General features: G+C 45.3%; 1 protein-coding gene across 6 annotated transcripts in view; it reads left to right on the forward strand.

Moving 5' to 3' along the window:
• Positions 1 to 17,669, forward strand: part of NTRK2 (neurotrophic receptor tyrosine kinase 2) — a 411,119-nt gene that overhangs the window by 293,079 nt on the left and 100,371 nt on the right. For all 6 annotated transcript variants that reach the window (XM_082469619.1, XM_082469620.1, XM_082469622.1 and 3 more), the window contains 2 exons: positions 4,936 to 5,108; positions 11,638 to 11,872. In XM_082469619.1, coding sequence (XP_082325745.1) covers positions 4,936 to 5,108; positions 11,638 to 11,872 — 408 coding nt within the window. The remainder of the gene's footprint in view (positions 1 to 4,935; positions 5,109 to 11,637; positions 11,873 to 17,669) is intronic.

A 17,669-nucleotide genomic window follows, 5' to 3' on the forward strand; every position in this document is an offset into this window, starting at 1 on the left:
GATGATCACTAACCACATGTGGCTATTGGCTACCATACTGGACAGTGCAGGTCTAGAAGATATCAGAAGAGTAAACAGTCTCCATTAGCAACAGGTCTTGACCCAGAAGAGCTTAGGCATGTTGACAAACATTCTTATCCATCTTGGTTGCCTCGTAGGAGGGTTTACTCATTTCCCTCTCTGCTTTAAGCACAGTGGTGTGCATTGGGCATTGTGAGGTTTTGCCATAATAATCTCTTCTTTTTTTTCTCTTTCACTTTAACTCTGTTTCTATGTTCTCTAAAAAGTATAGGAGAAGAATATGACATCAGTATTTTAAAAAGGACACAATCTTCGTGTTACCTTGTGCTTCCTAAACCACCTATACTTTGAAATGCACAATCATTTGTCATGGCTCACAACATCCAATCACACCAATGATTTCAAATAAGTGCTCTTGCCTCCCCTACCAGCTTCCCATTAGCCTTAATATTCTGTGGAAGCATTTCAGACGAATGTTAAGCTTCCTTTTGTTTTTATTTTCTTACTTCTATTTTACTTTCACTAGTTTCTCAGTTCTGTGCTTGACTTTATGTCATGCTAATCCACTCTTCCAACTCTGACTCAATGTGTATTCCAGGCAGCAACTCGCTGCAGCTCAGGATAAGACCTCTCCCTTGAGAATGTCTTCAGAAAGGATGGCATCTTTAGAGTGTCAGGAAATTCACCAGGAATAAGAAGAAATGAAGCTACAAAGCAGACACTAGGAATAAGAAAATAGCAATGCTCAGTGATGGGGCAAATATGCCTGTCAGAATGAAACTTCAGTGGAGGGAGTTGTCAGTGAAGGATGCTGCCGTCTCATGTCCACTGCCAAGGGACACAATCAGCCATGGTGCTAAAACAGAGATGAATTCTATAAATAGGGTTGATAGCAGGATTTTTCCAGCTTCTGACTGCTGTCTGGCTATGGTTCCACCCTTAGAAAAATTCTGTCCTTCGAGTGCCAAATTCAGAAGATGATTTTGCCCAACTTGTTACCGCCATATTTTCTGAATCTCTTAAAATAGAATTGGATTATAATTTAGAAAAAGAACTTGACATGTAAAAATGGATGGGCACATAGGATGAGGCCAGGTTTGTGAAATGCATCTGTCCCATGAATAGTGAAATCTCCTCTCCTAAATTCAAAAATGTTACTGAAGCACAGTTTTTAACATTGCACTAAGAGTGGAGTCTCTTCCCATAGGATTTTGCTTTGAGGAAATGGAAATATGAAATGCTTGTTAAGTCTTTCAGTTTGGTGCCTCCCCAGTGAAAATCCTATCTTCTTTCCCACTCTACCCCACTGTCTGACATCCCCCCACCTCTTTCTCTAACACACACACACACAGACACACAGGCACACACACACACACACAAAATTTAGCATTCTTGAGTCAACACTACATAACTGAAACTTGAGAAGAAAATTTACATGCAGAATTTGTTCATGCTTTGTGATAATGACCTGAAAATTTCATTTGCCTTCTCCAACACACTGTTAAAGATGGACCAAGGCCATAGAAATAAGCTATCTCAGCGACTCAGAGGAGCCCCTGCATAACAAGACTGGATCTCTGAGAAAATTCTGCAGGCTTCAAGGGATTTCAGGAGGGAACCAGTGGCAGACTCAGGGGCACTTTCATGCCTTGGGCTGGCCCCCCGCCTTATGCATGCACCTTTTGGCCTTCTTGGATCCTAGTGTGAGCAAATTGAATGCAACTTGGTTGGAGTTTCAAATTCAAATCTCCAAAATATCTGTCTGTACCAGGGAGCCTGGGAGGCATCTCAACTTAGTCTATCTCATCCAATCCTCCCAGGGACACTGTGAAGTAGATGATATTGTTACCCTCACCCTACAGAAGAGAAAATCAGAGTTCAGAGAGGTCCAGAGCAGAGCCAAAGTCTGTGTTCTCCTTTTAGTCAAAGGGAGATCCTCACACTATGGTACCCAAAGGGGAGGAGTTCTAGCTTCTCATCAAAAGGTCCAGGTTTAAACCCTGGCTCATTGCATAAATAAATCTTGAATACCTGCCATGTTCCTGGCGCCGTGCCCAATGCCAGCAGTGCAGAGGTGGAAGGCACAGTCCCTGGGTCAAGAAGCTCACCATATACACCAGAGATAAGCAAATAAACACGCAGTGAGAATGTACTGTGGTTGGCAATAAGATAGAAGTGGGTATGAGGTGTACCTAGAAGGGTCATCCAACCTAGCCTGGGAGGCCAGGCCGTGGGGATGTGACAATGATGAGGGGGTCAGCGAACGTTTCTCAGAAAGGTGATGGCCAAGCACAGTCTTGGAGGACTGCTAAGTGTTAGCCAGGTGTATTAGTTCTTATGGTTGCTGTAACAAACTACTACAAACTCAGTGGCCTAAACAATGCAAATTATTTCTCTCACAATTCTGGAGGCAGAAGTCTGAAATCAGTTTACTTAGTTAGAGTCAAGATGTCTTGGCTCCTTCTGGAGGGTCTAGGGTAGAGTTTGTTTTCTTGCCTTTTCCAGCTTTTAGAGCTGCCCACATTCCTTGGCTCATGGCCTCTTCTTCCTTCTTCAAAGCCAGCAGCACAGCATCTTCTCTCCTCTCTGACCTCTGCTTCTATCCTAATAGCTTCTCTCTCTTGCCCCTCCTGCCGGTCTCTTATAAGGACCCTTGTTTATGATGACATTGGGTCCCACTCGAATAATCCAGGCTCATTTCCCCACATCAAGATCCTTAATCATATCTGCAAAGCCCCTTTTGCTCCCTGGTGTCTCAGTGGTTAAGAATCTGCCTGCCAATGCAGGGGACGCGGGTTCGAGCCCTGGTCCAGGAAGATCCCACATGCCGAGGAGCAATTAAGCCCGTGCACCACAACTACTGATCCTGTGCTCTAGAGCCCGTGAGCCACAACTACTGAGCCCATGTGCCACAACTGCTGAAACTCAAGCACCTAGAGCCCGTGCTCCACAACAAGAGAAACCACCGCAGTGAGAAGCCAGCACACTGCAACAAAGAGTAGCCCCCACTCTCCACAACTGGAGAAAGCTCTCATGCAGCAACAAAGACCCAACACAGCCAATAAATAAATAAATAAATAAATTTATAAAAAAGTCCCTTTGCCATGTAAGGTAACATACTCATAAGTTACAGGGATTAGGATGCGGATACCTTTGGAGAGGGGCATTATTCAACCTCCAACACCAGTGACCCTGGCCGAGTCAGCATCCCAGGCAGAGGGATGAACATGGGCAGGGGCAGGGGGGCATGGTCCGTGTCATTTGGGCAGCTGCAGACATTTCATAAGGTGGAAGCATAAGTTTCAAGACAGGCATGTCAAGAGATCAAGCTGTACAGAGATACAGGGGAGCCAGTTCATTCAGGCATTGTGTTTGGAGCTTGAATTATCATTGTGATTTATCACCCTATTTGCTCATGAATGTCTGAGGCCCCTGTTTGGGTCATTGTCTTCTTGATGTCACTGCAGCTCTGGTCAGTGACTGACACAGGACAGGAGCTCAGCATGTGTGCATGGCACCAACAGATGCCAGCTGTGCCCTGCTGTGACACCGTGGTGGGTGAGCAGAGAACTAGAGGCACCAGAGGCCAGCTGGCATGCTCCTGGACATTGTCTTTGTGGCAGCGTGACTGGTCTTCTTGAGCTCACTGGCAAGGATGTTTCCTGAGCCAGCAGTGTGTGTGGGCACAAGTTGGGGAAGGCTTTTTGGAGAGCTTACATAGTAAAGACTGGCAAAGTGATCATTGCTGAAGCTGGAAGATGGGTACATGAGGGGTCATTATGATCTTCTCTCTACTGAATATTTCCATAATATAAAGCTTTACAAAAGTTATATGAGCAGAGGCGAGGTGTGCAGAGCAGCCTAGAAAGTACAAGCAGCCCCCAAATGGGAGAGATGTCCGAGGTAGTAATTGGGACCAGGGTTAAAAAGGATGAAGGTGATAAAAAGTTAATGTCTGTACCTTGCACCAGTCAGAATGGCCATCATCAAAAAGTCTACAAATAATAAATGCTGGAGAGGACATGGAGAAAAGGGAACCCTTCACATTGTTGGTGGGAATGTAAACTGGTACAGCCACTATGGAGAACAGTATGGAGGTTCCTTAAAAAACTAAAAATAGAATTACCATATGATCCTGCAATCCCACTCCTAGGCATATATCTGGAAAAGAAGAAAACTCTAATTCTAAAAGACACATGTACCCCAGTGTTCACAGCAGCACTATTTACAATAACCAAGACGTGGAAGCAACCTAACTGTCCATTGACAGATGAATGGGTAAAGAAGATGTGGTACGTATATACAATGGAATATTACTCAGCCCTTTAAAAGGATGAAATAATGCCATTTGCAGCAATATGGATGGACCTAGAAATTATCATACTAAGTGAAGTCAGACAGAGAAAGACAAATATTTGTGGAATCTAAAAAATGATACAAATGAACTTATTTACAAAACAGAAATAGACTCACAGACATAGAAAACAAACTTATGGTTACAAAACGGGAAAGGAGGTGGGAGATGGATAAATTGGGAACTTGGGTTTAACAGATACAGATACACACTACTATATATAAAATAGATAAACAAGGACCTACTGTATAGCACAGGGAACTATATTCAATATCTTATAAAAAGTTCATGTCTGTCACTTAATGAAAGGACATCTATGTAAATCCTTCATAAACTAAACCTTTGCATACCCAGAAGGAACTTTTCCTCAGTAATTCATACAAACATTATTTCCTCAGGAATTAGGCTAGTTTTCAATCTTTTGTGTGATACATGAGATGAATGCCCTTGCCATCCAGGAACCTCAAAGCCCCCTAAAGGAATTCCTCTCAACGCAGCTTCCCTCTCACGCCCTCAGTCTAAGCTGTGTTGGTTTTCTCCCCTCTGCCCCTGGTCCCCAGACGCTGAAAGATGCCAGCGACAATGCACGCAAGGACTTCCACCGCGAGGCCGAGCTGCTGACCAACCTCCAGCACGAACACATTGTCAAGTTCTATGGCGTCTGCGTGGAGGGTGACCCTCTCATCATGGTCTTTGAGTACATGAAGCACGGGGACCTCAACAAGTTCCTCAGGTATGGGGGGCACCGGGGGCCACGTGGGAGGTGCGCTTCAGACAGCCTGGGGGTGAGGACAGGGGGCTTTCTGGGAAGGACCAAGGGGCCCTTGGACCTTTCTCTGGAACAGCCTGTCCTGGTGACAACATCAATGCCTACTACAGAGAAAGAACCTGAGGCCACTGCATTGCTCCTTTTCCTGGATCAACAAACTCTATATAATGTGATACTAATGATTCCACTCCATTTCTCCTGTGTTTATTGAGCGTTGGTTCATTAAATGGTACGTGGCATGTGCATTTGAGACGGGCCTTAGGCTCTGTGGGAGTTTGCCAGGTGGATAAAGGAAGAATGTTATTCGGGCGAAGGAAACAGCAAGAGTTCAGGCACCCAGGTGTCACAGGGAAAGGTCTGGTCTGGTGAGAGTGGAGAGTCTGGAGATGCCAGACAACACAAGAAACCAGGGCAAGGGGAGGTAGAAAGGGGGTAGGAGGAAAGGTGAGCATTTGGATTTTACTCTGAGGACGGAAAGAAGAACCAGGACGTCAGTCGGTCAGAGGATTGAGTGAAAAGAACAGAATCGAAAGAGCAAAACATCTAGGAGAAAGGAGGTAAAACGATATTGGACAGGACCATTGAAGACTGAGGATTGGGGCCTTATTGAGTCCCGGAGGTCAGAAAAAGATGGTCAGCTTCGACATGAGGGGTTTTGTGACCAGCGGTGGAAACTGGCAGGCAGCAAAGCGAGGAAAGGGAAAATGTTGAGGATAAAAGGGAGTCGTTGGGTTGTTAAATAGCGTTGTAACTTGGATTTCTAGCATTGGCCTAATTGGGTTTTGGTTCAGCCGTGGGTTCTCAGGAAGTCCCTTCCTTGGGGTGATGGGTGCGGGGGCCTGCGAGGGACCGCGGGATAGAGCAAGTGAGAGACAGTTTAGAATGTGCATAACCGGGGGTGGGGTCCGCGGGTGGGCGGCGCTGCTTTGAAACAGTGAGGACAACGTGCGAAGTAAAGGGGATCGCAGTGCAGCGTCTCTCGAGGAGATAGTAATGATCCGGGCAGCATGTTCAGCTGGAGTTGAATCTCAGCTCTGGCATTTATTAGCTGAATGACCTTGGGCAAGTCTCTTAGCTGTTCTGATGATAATATTGAGCCAGCAGGGTAGGCATGAGGGCTGAATTAGAATAAATAGAAAGCTCGTAGCATAGGAGCAAGTAGGAAGTTTTCAACAAGCAGAAGCTTGAATTCTGCTAGTAATGATTTCTACTCATACACCAGCTGAGAGAAATCGAAAGGAGAGCTGAATTTGATGAGAGAGACAGAGGAAGCTGGTGGTCACCCTGCTGGAGCCCATAGTGAGTGTTCTCATACTGTATCTACCAGGGGAGAGAAGAAATGTGCTGATCCGGACCCTCCTTGGTGAAGGAAAACAAGCGATGCTTTCATTTGCATTAAGCAGAGGCACGATGGAAGCCGCACGTTTATGATCTCGAACAATGGAAAGAGTAAGAGGTCCCAGTAGTGAGGGCTGGGAGACCCGGGTTCTCCCTCCTATTCAGCATCAGCTGCTTGGGTCCCTTGGGTGGGTCCCAAGCCACACCACCTCGGCCACCTCAACTCTCAGGTGGGTCTGAGTTAGATCCTCTTAAAGTCACATCTGGCTCTAGCATACTGTTTTCTTTAAAATATAACTAATCTTTGAAAGATTAGTATAATTTAGGAGAAATAAGAAAGATGTTCCTCACTGGCCTCAGTTTCCTCACCTGTAAAAGGGGTGTGATAACACCCATTTCAAGGCCTAGTGTCAGGACTATTGTGATGGCAGGTAATCAATAGATGTTGTCCCCACAACCCTTCTTCTCTGACACATTTTCCTCTTTATTTTGGCTGAGGCGTCCATAATCCCGGGGAAGTGACACCTTTTGTGTTACAGCAGCACCTAGACTGCTCTGTCCTCCTCTAGTTTCTACGGGCACTGAAGAGAGCTTTCCACAGAAATCAGCACCAGTAGCTTCATGCAGCGCCTGGAAGGTTCAGGAACTGTACAGTTTAAGGAATAAGTCAATTGCTGAGAGAACAGTGGAAGGGTGAGAGAGTACTGCTGTGTTTAGAAATGTCATCCCATGGTTTGTACAGTCTGGATCATTTTGACCATCCCTAGCCTCGTGAATACATGTGCACAGGTGATAGGAGAGAGGATGATGGGAGCTTTTGCCCATTATCTTGACAGATCTAATGTGAAAGGAAGAAAAGAAGCTGAATTTGGTTGAGGTCTGCTGCTTATAGAGCTAATTTCCTTTGTTCCCATGTTTTAGGATATGTCCCTAACTTAAAATGGTACTTTCCGAAAACTGTAGCATAATAAATTCAAATGTACTCACCTGGATGCAATTAAATGCCTCTGTGAGCTCAGACTCCGTGTGTGTGTGTGTGTGTGTGTGTGTGTGTGTGTGTGTGTTGATCCTTTCACTTTCAGTTTCATCCCTTGCTCTCCTTCCTGCCTTCCAGAAGGAGCAGGCACCTAGTTCTCCCTTGGCAGCTTGCACAGGGCATGGAACTCTTGAAAATCTCCTCTGCTCCATTTCAGAATCTGCTGGACTCTGGGAACAAGAGGTTTTCCATGCCAAGAATCAGGTTCTCAGGTCCAGGGATGTGCTGTGAACTACAGTCTGTCCTCTCTTTCTGGAAGGGAACCCAGCCCTTACACTGCCATGAATGTGTCCCCAAGTGTCATTGGAACTGCCCTATAAAGACAGATGTCTACAATTATCCTCCCACCCTTTTTATTCATCCAAAAGCCACACATTGAGGACCAACATGGCCAGGCCCTATGCTCGGTTGGCTGGGAGATGAGGAGTCAGGCATGGTCCTTGCTTTCAAGGAGATGACAATTTTCCCCTTAGAATTCTCCTGAATTCCCTTCCAATGAGGGGAAGATAGAGACAGCTTTTTTTTTTCAAGCAATAACAGCTATTTATTGGGAATTCCCTGGTGGTCCAGTAGTTAGGACTCAGTGCTTTCACTGCCGGGGCCCAGGGTTTGATCCCGCAAGCTGCGTGGTGAGGCCAAGAAAAAAAAAAAAAAAGCTATTTATTTATTGAGCCTTTCTAAGCATTGTAAATGTTTTAAATGTATCAACATAGTAAGCTATTATTACCATCATTTCCATATTACAGTTGAAGAAAGTGAGTCAAGCAGCTAGTGAGTGACAGAGTTGAGATTCAAACCCATAGCCAGGGCTACAAAACCCATAGTCTTAACCATGTCAGTACTTCCTCTTGAAGTGGCCATTAAAAAACCAGAAGGAAAGCAGTGTCCTGTAGAATTCTGGAGCCAGAGGAGTGTGGCTAAGTGCTGCCGTCACCCCCATTGGGGGAGGCAACAGGCCGAACAAGGCAGGGTGGGCAACCTCCCTCGTCAGAATCCCGCTGAAGCTACTACCTGCTCCCCGAGCCAGGGCACCAGTGGTGCTTTCCCCTCTTAAGGCGTGTTCTCCTGGAAAAGGTGAAATATGCTTTTATTTCCAAGAGCTGCGGGGTAACCTGTGGAGTGAAGCAAAGGGCTGTTGTCAACGTTGTTTATACTCCTCTTAAGAACTTGTTTAGAAGACTCGCCTGCCCTGTTTTTACAGCAGGACTTTCTGCTCAAGCAAAGCATTCAAAGGCTTCTTCTATTAAAAGGAACCTTGTTCAAATACCCAGAACCAAGCAGGAGAAACGGCTGGTTAAAAAGGTCATGAAGAACCTAGTGGTAAGACGGGAATAAAGACACAGACCTACTAGAGAATGGACTTGAGGATACGAAGAGGGGGAAGGGTAAGCTGTGACAAAGTGAGAGAGTGGCATGGACATATATACACTACCAAACGTAAAATAGATAGCTAGTGGGAAGCAGCTGCATAGCACAGGGAGATCAGCTCGGTGCTTTGTGACCACCTAGAGGGGTGGGATAGGGAGGGTGGGAAGGAGATGCAAGAGGGAGGAGATATGGGAACATATGTATACGTATAGCTGATTCACTTTGTTATAAAGCAGAAACTAACACACCATTGTAAAGAAATTATACTCCAATAAAGATGTTAAAAAAAAAAAAAAAAATGCAGGAGCCTGCCCCAACCCACAGGGAAGGAGGTGGAGTGCAGAGGGCCCTGGAGGGTGCCAGCTTTCCGGTGCTACAGAGTGGAAAGCTGGCAGATGGGGGCTTTGCACAGAGGTGGCCTTTTGTGCTTGGCCTCTAACTTTTCCTCTTTCCTGGAGTCTGCAACAGACAGATTCTTAGAGGAGTCTGGATTTCTGGAGCTGAAATAAGGCTGTGAAACATCAACAACTTATTTCACTCTTTGAACTAAATCTATGAAGACTTCATCCTGGCCTATGTTCTCTGGGTGTTTCTGGATTTCCCATAATTTATGTGCATCCCTAGGTCCTTTTCCTCGTGTCTCCTACGATGAGTGAAAACACTGTCACTTTCCCCTGCCCCTTCAGTGCTAGGAAGGGTTGGGCTTGAGTGACCTTTAGTGAGGTGGGCGGGGCCGACCCTGAGAGCCCCATCACAGGCCAACCACAAAAAGAAATGCACAGATGATGACTTGTGTTTTCGTATCACCATCCATTTCTTTTTTTAAAGAAAACTTTGTTTGCAAAGCCTTTCTCTCCAGCTTTCCAATGAAAGTCTACAAAGCACCATACAAGCAGAGTCTCAAGTATCCCCTGTCAGTGTAATATTATTAGGAAGGTGTAGTCAGTATCCCCACTTTACAGAATGAGGAAACAGGCCCAGACATGTTCTGTAGCTTACCTGAGCTCACAGCTAGCATGTTAGAAGGAGATCACATTCAGTTCTGATAACCCAGAGCCTTGGCCGCTGCACTGCAAGACTTCCTACTCCAGAGGGAGATTCTGAGCTGGAGAGAGCCTGAAGCTTTGCCCGTATTCTCCTCTGTGTGACCATTGGCAGTCGGGGCTGTAGTTTGAACGGAGGGAAATAAATGTGTCAGGACTTGCCTTGTACAAAACCAAGAATGGTTAAATCCAGATATTCAGAGATAAAAGGAACCTAAATCATCACCCAACATAATACCCCTATGGATTTTTGCCTAATGGGGAAATTCCAGACTGGACAAGTTGAAAGTCTTCCCCAGATCATGGGGCTGGACACCGTGAGGACTGGGAAACTCCCCACCTCCTTGTCCAGTGCTTGTTCTCTGAAAATGCAAGAGTGAGTGATCTGGTGACAGCGTGTTTTGGGAACCACTGTGGCTGGAGCCATGATGGGAGGGGCTATGGGGCTGGTGGGTCGGAGGAGGGGCAAAACGAGCTGGATGGTCTTGGGTAATTCTGGCACTCTTATTTTCAAATACTCATATAGCTCTGGACCCCCATAGGTGGGGTCACCCACTTTAAATTCTAAAATTTAGAATCCTCTATGTTTGTTTTAAGTGCTTCCAACTGTCCTGAAGGAGATCTTCTCCCTTGTTTCCCTTTGGGAGACAGAAGCCCTTTGACTCCCGCCCTGGCAGGTCCAGCAGCAAAGGACACCTTTACTCCTTGCCCTGCAGCACCCCTCAGGCCGTCAGGGGCAGTGACTCCAGTCGGCTCAGCAGGGTTCCGGGGTGGGGAATGCGGAAAGGGGGGGTGGGAGCGGTTCATGATGGCATCCTAAGACTGGGACCCTCCCCTCCCTGAAGCACATGCCAGGGTTAAGATGCCTTAAGTTGTCACATAGCTGGGAAAAGGCTGGGTGTGTAAAACAGAAGATAAAGAAGGTATAAGACACCATGCTTCACCACTCCCCCCTGCCCCCCGCCATAGTGTGGGGAATAAGACTTGCCCCAGTAAAAGAATAAATGTGTTGTGATTCAAAAGGCTCTTCTATGTGGTGCCCAGGACATGTGTTGAGCTGGAGGTCAGGGGTAGGGGTGGGCCGAAGGAGATGGTATTTTTCACTGGGTATGAATGTCCGGGATGAGGATGCCCTGGGATTCTGCTGAGTTGGGCTTGGGGATAACATGGGCAGCTTGAAGCCATGTTGGGCCACAGAGCAGGTGGAGTAGGGGAGAGCAGAGCTGCACTCTGGAGGGAGTGAGGGCCCTCTGCTGCAGCATGTGGCTGGCAGGACAGAGTTGGGGCTCCTGCCGGGGTGCAGTGACCCCTCACTGCAGGAGAGCCAAACTCTTCCCCCAGTGTTTTATTTTGATTTGGGTTTTTTTGTTTGCTTGTTTTTTGCTTCGTCCACCCACTGCTTTTCAGGGTCTTGGGATCTAGCCAGTGCCTGACCCCAGCATAATTCCAGAACCCTAAAATGTGAACCTGTCTGTGTGTCGAGGGGGGCACTTATTCAGGCCCACGTGGCCCTGGAAATGCCAGACTTTCTGGGAAATAAAGCCTAGGTGCTCTGGAGGCTTTAGAGATAAAACTGTGGGTGGAGCATCCTTCCCTCCTCTTTTGCTAAGTCAGGCAGCATCTTTCTGCACCAGCAGCTGATGTGGGGCAAAGGGACCCTCAAGGCAAAGAGCTGAGGCTCCAGCAAGGCCTTCTGTGTTCTCCCCAGGGCGCACGGACCTGACGCCGTGCTGATGGCCGAGGGCAACCCGCCGACGGAGCTGACGCAGTCGCAGATGCTGCACATCGCCCAGCAGATCGCTGCGGGCATGGTCTACCTGGCGTCACAGCACTTCGTGCACCGAGACCTGGCCACCCGGAACTGCCTGGTGGGCGAGAACCTCCTGGTGAAGATCGGGGACTTTGGCATGTCCCGGGACGTGTACAGCACTGACTACTACAGGGTGAGTGGCTGTACCGAAGAAGAGACCCCAGGGCCATCCTTCCCTGGGGGCCCCTCGTTGTATTAGTTTGCTAGGGCTGCCACAACAAAATACCACAGACCAAGTGGCTTACACAACAGAAATTGATTTTCTCACACTTCTAGAGGCTAGAAGTCCAAGATCAAGGTGACGGCAGGGGTGGTTTCTTCTAAGGCTTCTCTCCTCAGCTTACAGACAGTGCCTTCTCGCTATGTACACCCTCACATGGTCTTTTCTCTGTGCACGGGCATCCCTGGGGTCTCTCTGTGTGTCTAAATTTCCTCTTCTTATAAGGACGCCAGTCAGACTGGATTAGAGCCCACCCTAATGGCCTCATTTTAGCTTAATCACCTCCTTAAAGGCCCTATCTCCAAATGCAGCTGTGTTCTGGGATTCTAGGGGCTAAGGCTTCTACATATAAATTTGGGGGAAACGCAGTTCAGCCCACAACACCGTCCTGCTCTTTCCATGGCTCTCCAGAGCTGTGTGTGAGATCTCCAAGAGGAAAGTTCTCAACGTGAGAGTTCTGCCAGGGGAACCCTTGGAAAAATTCCAGGAGGCCATGAGGTTAAAGGATTTTGAGGTTTGGATTTGATTCTGTGAAACTATGCCAGGAGCCTTTGTTTGAGGCTTGATCTAAGGTGAACTGGTTCACATAAATGAAAGTACGCTAAGACCCTGGAAGTTCCCACTCAGAACCATCTTGGCTGAAAGTGGATTGGCTAGTGGCCATCTTGGTAAGAGGTTCTGTCCTACCGAGTCTGCCTGGGGTTCCACCATTTGAAACACTAACAGCTAGAGTTATAGACAATAGTTCAAATCCACTGATTACCTGGAGTTGGCGTCCTTGGCATGTTAGATTTGTTAACTGACATCTCAGAACTTGGGTATGAAAGAAAAGGGTTATTTCTGGAAACCGGGAAGTCATGATATTGAAAGTGAAGATTTGGGTTGTGTTCTACCACCTCAAACCCCCAATTTTGTTTTCTTGTTGTTTTGCTTGATTTTTAAGGGGAGAGGGATGTAGGAAGAAAAAGAAATAAATGTTCTAGAAATATATTACCAAAGAGGATAAAACTTAGAACTCGACTAACTTTCATACTAGGTTAGGGCTGGTGAAGAAAATGCCTGTTCTCGCCTTTGCTCTGCCCTTTATGATTTATGTTTGAGGAGGAGCCTTCTCAGTTTGTCTCCTGTACTCCCTCACCTCCAGTGCCTCCGCCCTTTAACCGAGCTGACTTTCCTACAATTAGTCTAAGACAATGAATCCATTGCCTTGCTGCGTATTCTTCTATAGATTGATTTGTGGGGTTTCTTCCTTTGTCACCTTGATGAGCATTGTCCATGTTTTATATACCAAGAAAGGATGGAGACCCAATTGTAAAGGATTTTCTTGTGTGTATTTGCAGGAAACATGGGCAGTCTTAACTTCAGGTGTTCAAAACAGAGCTGCAGAGCACCCGTCCTGAGTCTAGCAATGACTGACTAGTTTATTACAGATAGCTAAAACATGGCGGGAGGTTACCTGCCAATGGATGCATCTTCTCTGTTAGCTCTGCTCCCTTGGCAGGAAGCAGGGAATGGGGCGTTTCCCGGTCTCAGGAGACAAAGGAACACATGAGTTCTTCCTTAAGAAATCTTTGCTGATCTTGATGAGCATCCAAGGAAGAAATATGTGGCCCAAGCAATAGCTCTCCCTTTCGCAGTAAGTTAATAAAGGTTTCAGAATGCCTGGCACAAAATAAGTGCTCGATAAATATTTTCAACCTTATCATTATCCAAATCGAAAAAATTATGCTTCATTCTCAAAACCCGGACTGAACTAAGTAGAACTCAGTGTCCTTTTCTATAATCTCTAGAAAAATAATTCAGAGGAAAAAGACTGAAAAGCTCAATGATATGAAGATAAATTACCCAATTAGAAAATAGGCAAAGGATTTAAGATTCTTTTGGTGTCCCCAAAGAAAATGTACAAATGGCCAATAAGTACATAAAATGATGCTCAACATCATTAGTCATTAGGGAAATGTAAATCAAAACCACAGTGAGGTACCACTTCACATCCACTTGGCAAAACAGACAATAAGAAGTGTTAACGGGGATGTGGAGAAATTGGAACCCTCATAAAGTGCTGGTGGGAATGTAAAATGGTGCAGCTGTTTTGGAAATAGTTTGGCAGTTCTTCAAGATGTTCAACATAGAGTCACCATATAACCCAGCAATTCTACCCCTAGGTATATACCCAAGAGAACTGAAATCATATGTTCACACACACACACACATACACACACATGCACACAAACTTGTACACAAACGAAATAGCAGCATTATTCATTATAACTCAAAAGTGGAAACAATTTCAGTGTCCATCAACTGGTGAACAGATAAAATGTGGTCATCCATATGATGGGCTATTACTCATTAATTAAAAGGAATGAAGTACTTATTCATGCTACAACATGGATGAACCTTGAAAACACTATGGTGAGTGCAGAAAGCCAAGCACAAAAGGTCATATACTACATGCTTCCATTTATATGGAATGTCCAGAATAGGCAAATCCATACAGACAGAAAATAGATTAGTGGTTGCCAGGAGCTGAGGGGCAATGGGGAACGAGGAGTGACTGGTCCTGGATATGGAGTTTCTTTTTGGGGTGATGAAAATGTTCTAGAATTGTATAGTGGGATGATTGTTTAGTATATGTGTAAATATACTTAAAACCATTGAATGTATACTTTAAAAGGGTAAATATTATGGTATATGAATTGTATCTCGATAAAAAAGCCCAAAAAATACTAACAAAACAGTAACCATCATTATAGACATGAGAAGTTAGCTTTGGTCATTTATGCATTATAAAAACACTGTCATTGGGGTTTCCCTGGTGGCGCAGTGGTTGAGAATCTGCCTGCTAATGCAGGGGACACGGGTTCGAGCCCTGGTCTGGGAGGATCCCACATGCTGCGGAGCAACTAGGCCCGTGAGCCACAACTACTGAGCCTGCGCGTCTGGAGCATGTGCTCCGCAACAAGAGAGGCCACGATAGTGAGAGGCCCGCGCACCGCGATGAAGAGTGGCCCCCGCTTGCCGCAACTAGGGAAAGCCCTAGCACAGAAACGAAGACCCAACATAGCAATCAATCAATCAATTAAAAAAAAAACAAAAACACTGTCATTTGTCATCTACCATATATTCTGATTTGGTGAAAAGAAAATCCTCCACTTAAGTGACATTTTCCTGAAGTATTTCCTTCTGAATTGATTGGAGGAAATAATGATTCCCAGTTCCTTTATTTATTAAATGTTCTGCATGGAACTATCCCAGTCATTAAGAAATATTCTTCAGATGCCACATTGATTTAATCCCCCCACCATGGTCATTACTCAGTGGCAGCTGCAGGGTTTGTATGTTTGTTTGGTTGTCTGTTGTTCCCATTGAGGAGGAGGAGAACCGGCCTTTTGTTGGCCTCTATGATAGGTGGGCCTGGGGAGGAGCCGGTAGGAAAGTGGATGATGGGTGTAAGAACCTGACAATTTGATGGTAGCTTAGGAAAACTAAGAAATTATGCATTCTATTTTGCCTTCTCTAAAATTTCAAAATGATGGTACACTTTTTGGTTCCATGAAAGTATTTATTGTCATAGAACTCATTTGTAGAATATTATTGCTTATTTAAATATCAAAAGTCTGTCAGTAGAGTCCATTCTCTTGAGTTTGTCAAATCGACAAGTAGAAGCTGGTGCTCTGTTTCTGCAGGTGAGTTGAGTACATCATGCAGTGGCTATTTCCCAGGACACTCTTGCTTTCGCATGAGTTACCCACCTGTTGGATCATCCATAAGCTTAGCATTGAGCCTGTCCCCATCACAGTGTCTCTTCATCTTCTCTGCCACGGCAGCTGGGGAATGTGTTCTCCTTACAGCTCCGGTTTCTCATTTGTGGGCACATTTTCTTCATTGTTTTGTTCCTAGCTTCTCCAAAAGCCTGCACACTCCGAGGTGGGGAGCTGCTGTGGCCAATGTGGGCTGTCATCACCAGTGTTAAGTATCTTTCCTGCCACAGTAACGGAGGAGGATTTTTGAGTTCACCAAGGCTATCTTATATGGAAGGATGGCGACTGGGCCTAGAGTCAACTGGATAATTAAGGAGTAACATGTCCCTTATCTTTAAGCAAGAACCAGTCCCACTGGCAGCCTGAGCCTTCAGCTCGTGGTGGCTTGTGAGCAGCCTTGCAGGGTGGCCCCAGCTCTGTGCGATCCATGGCAGGAGGGGCGGGCGGCAGCTGTTTCTCCATCATGGGGGAGCTGGCAGCACCAGGAAACGGCTGCCTCAAGGCTTCCACCCTGTTGCAGCTGAGCTAATTATATTTTCCCAAAGAAGGAAGAAATCGGAACGCTACATTTGCATTGAAACCAGCCTGATATGGCAGGTCCAAAATTACTCTAGCATTTATGTTCTCTGAATTATTTTAATTAGCAGCTCTGCAGTACCAGTCTTTCATTTCATTTTTATTCCTTCCCTCCACTGGCAAAGCCTGGCATTTAGGAAGCATCTGAAACAGATTTCTGTCAGAGACCTAGGATCTCACTCTACTTGGTCATTACTATGCCACAGTGTATCCACTGAATTTTTTTTAATGTGCACTTTGGTATTTTCCACAGTTTGGCTTCAACATGCATTTAAAATGAATGTGACCGTTGGTGAATAGAGAGCCCCAAACATCTGAAATCCTCGCTTTTAAGTCTTATACCCCTTTGGGCTTTAGTTTTATGGTGGCAGGGGGTAAGAAATCCTATCCTTTAATCCATCTTTCACTTAAGAAGAAAAGAGAAGGACGCAGAATCAGCAAATTGATTAATGGTGGAGATTAAAAGAAGCAAATGACTATAGCTTGGCTAAGCAAGGCCATGGTCAGAATCCTAAAGTGTTAAAATGATATAAACAACAAGTCTAGAAATCATCTTCAAGTGCTCAATACAGTTTATGAACAGCAGAGAGAAAAGACGATGGTTTTTCTTAAAATAAGCTGATATAACGAGTAGGAAAAGAACTGTTTTGAACTTCAGTACGTTGTCCCTTAATCTGGCCACCCTGGAGGAAGAGGGGTAATAAACTGGAAAATAAAGTCCTGAACCATAGAGGAGAGAAGAAGGCTTAGGTAATTTAAGAACTGGACAAGCACATAGGAAATAATCAAGGATTAACTTTCATACCTTGGTCTTTGAAAAAATGTGTTTATTTTAAAAGAAATATTTGTATGTAATGTGAACATTTCTAGATAGGTAGGTAGACAGATGGATGGATGGATGGATAGATAGATAGGTAGATAGATAGATAGATAGATAGATAGATAGATAGATAGATAGATAGATAGATCTCAGCTCATTCCACAGATGTTTTTAATGTGTTGTATAAAATGCCCAGGTCATTCCCACTATGAGGAGCAGCATGGCATCTACCAATTCCAGTTCCACCTCCTCCCTGACTTTCTCCACGCAGAGTAATGGCTCACAAATCTGTGATCCCTCAATACTTCATATAAATAAGCATTACAGCATAGAGCACGTTGCATCATGGAAACCTGTTCATGTGCATGTCTTCTCACTGATATGAGAGCAGGGAGAGGACAAGTCTAATATATCTTTGTATCTGTGCAAACTGTAAGAATGCAGGGCACATACTATGTATGCTGAACGGGACACACATAAGGAAAAGCCTTGATGAGCATATCTTTTTAGCCCTGTTGATGAATACAGAAGATACTCAGATTTGCAGATA

This window comes from Balaenoptera physalus (genome assembly GCF_965194825.1).
Source record: "Balaenoptera physalus genome assembly, chromosome: 7".
Classification (NCBI taxonomy): Eukaryota; Metazoa; Chordata; class Mammalia; order Artiodactyla; family Balaenopteridae; genus Balaenoptera; species Balaenoptera physalus.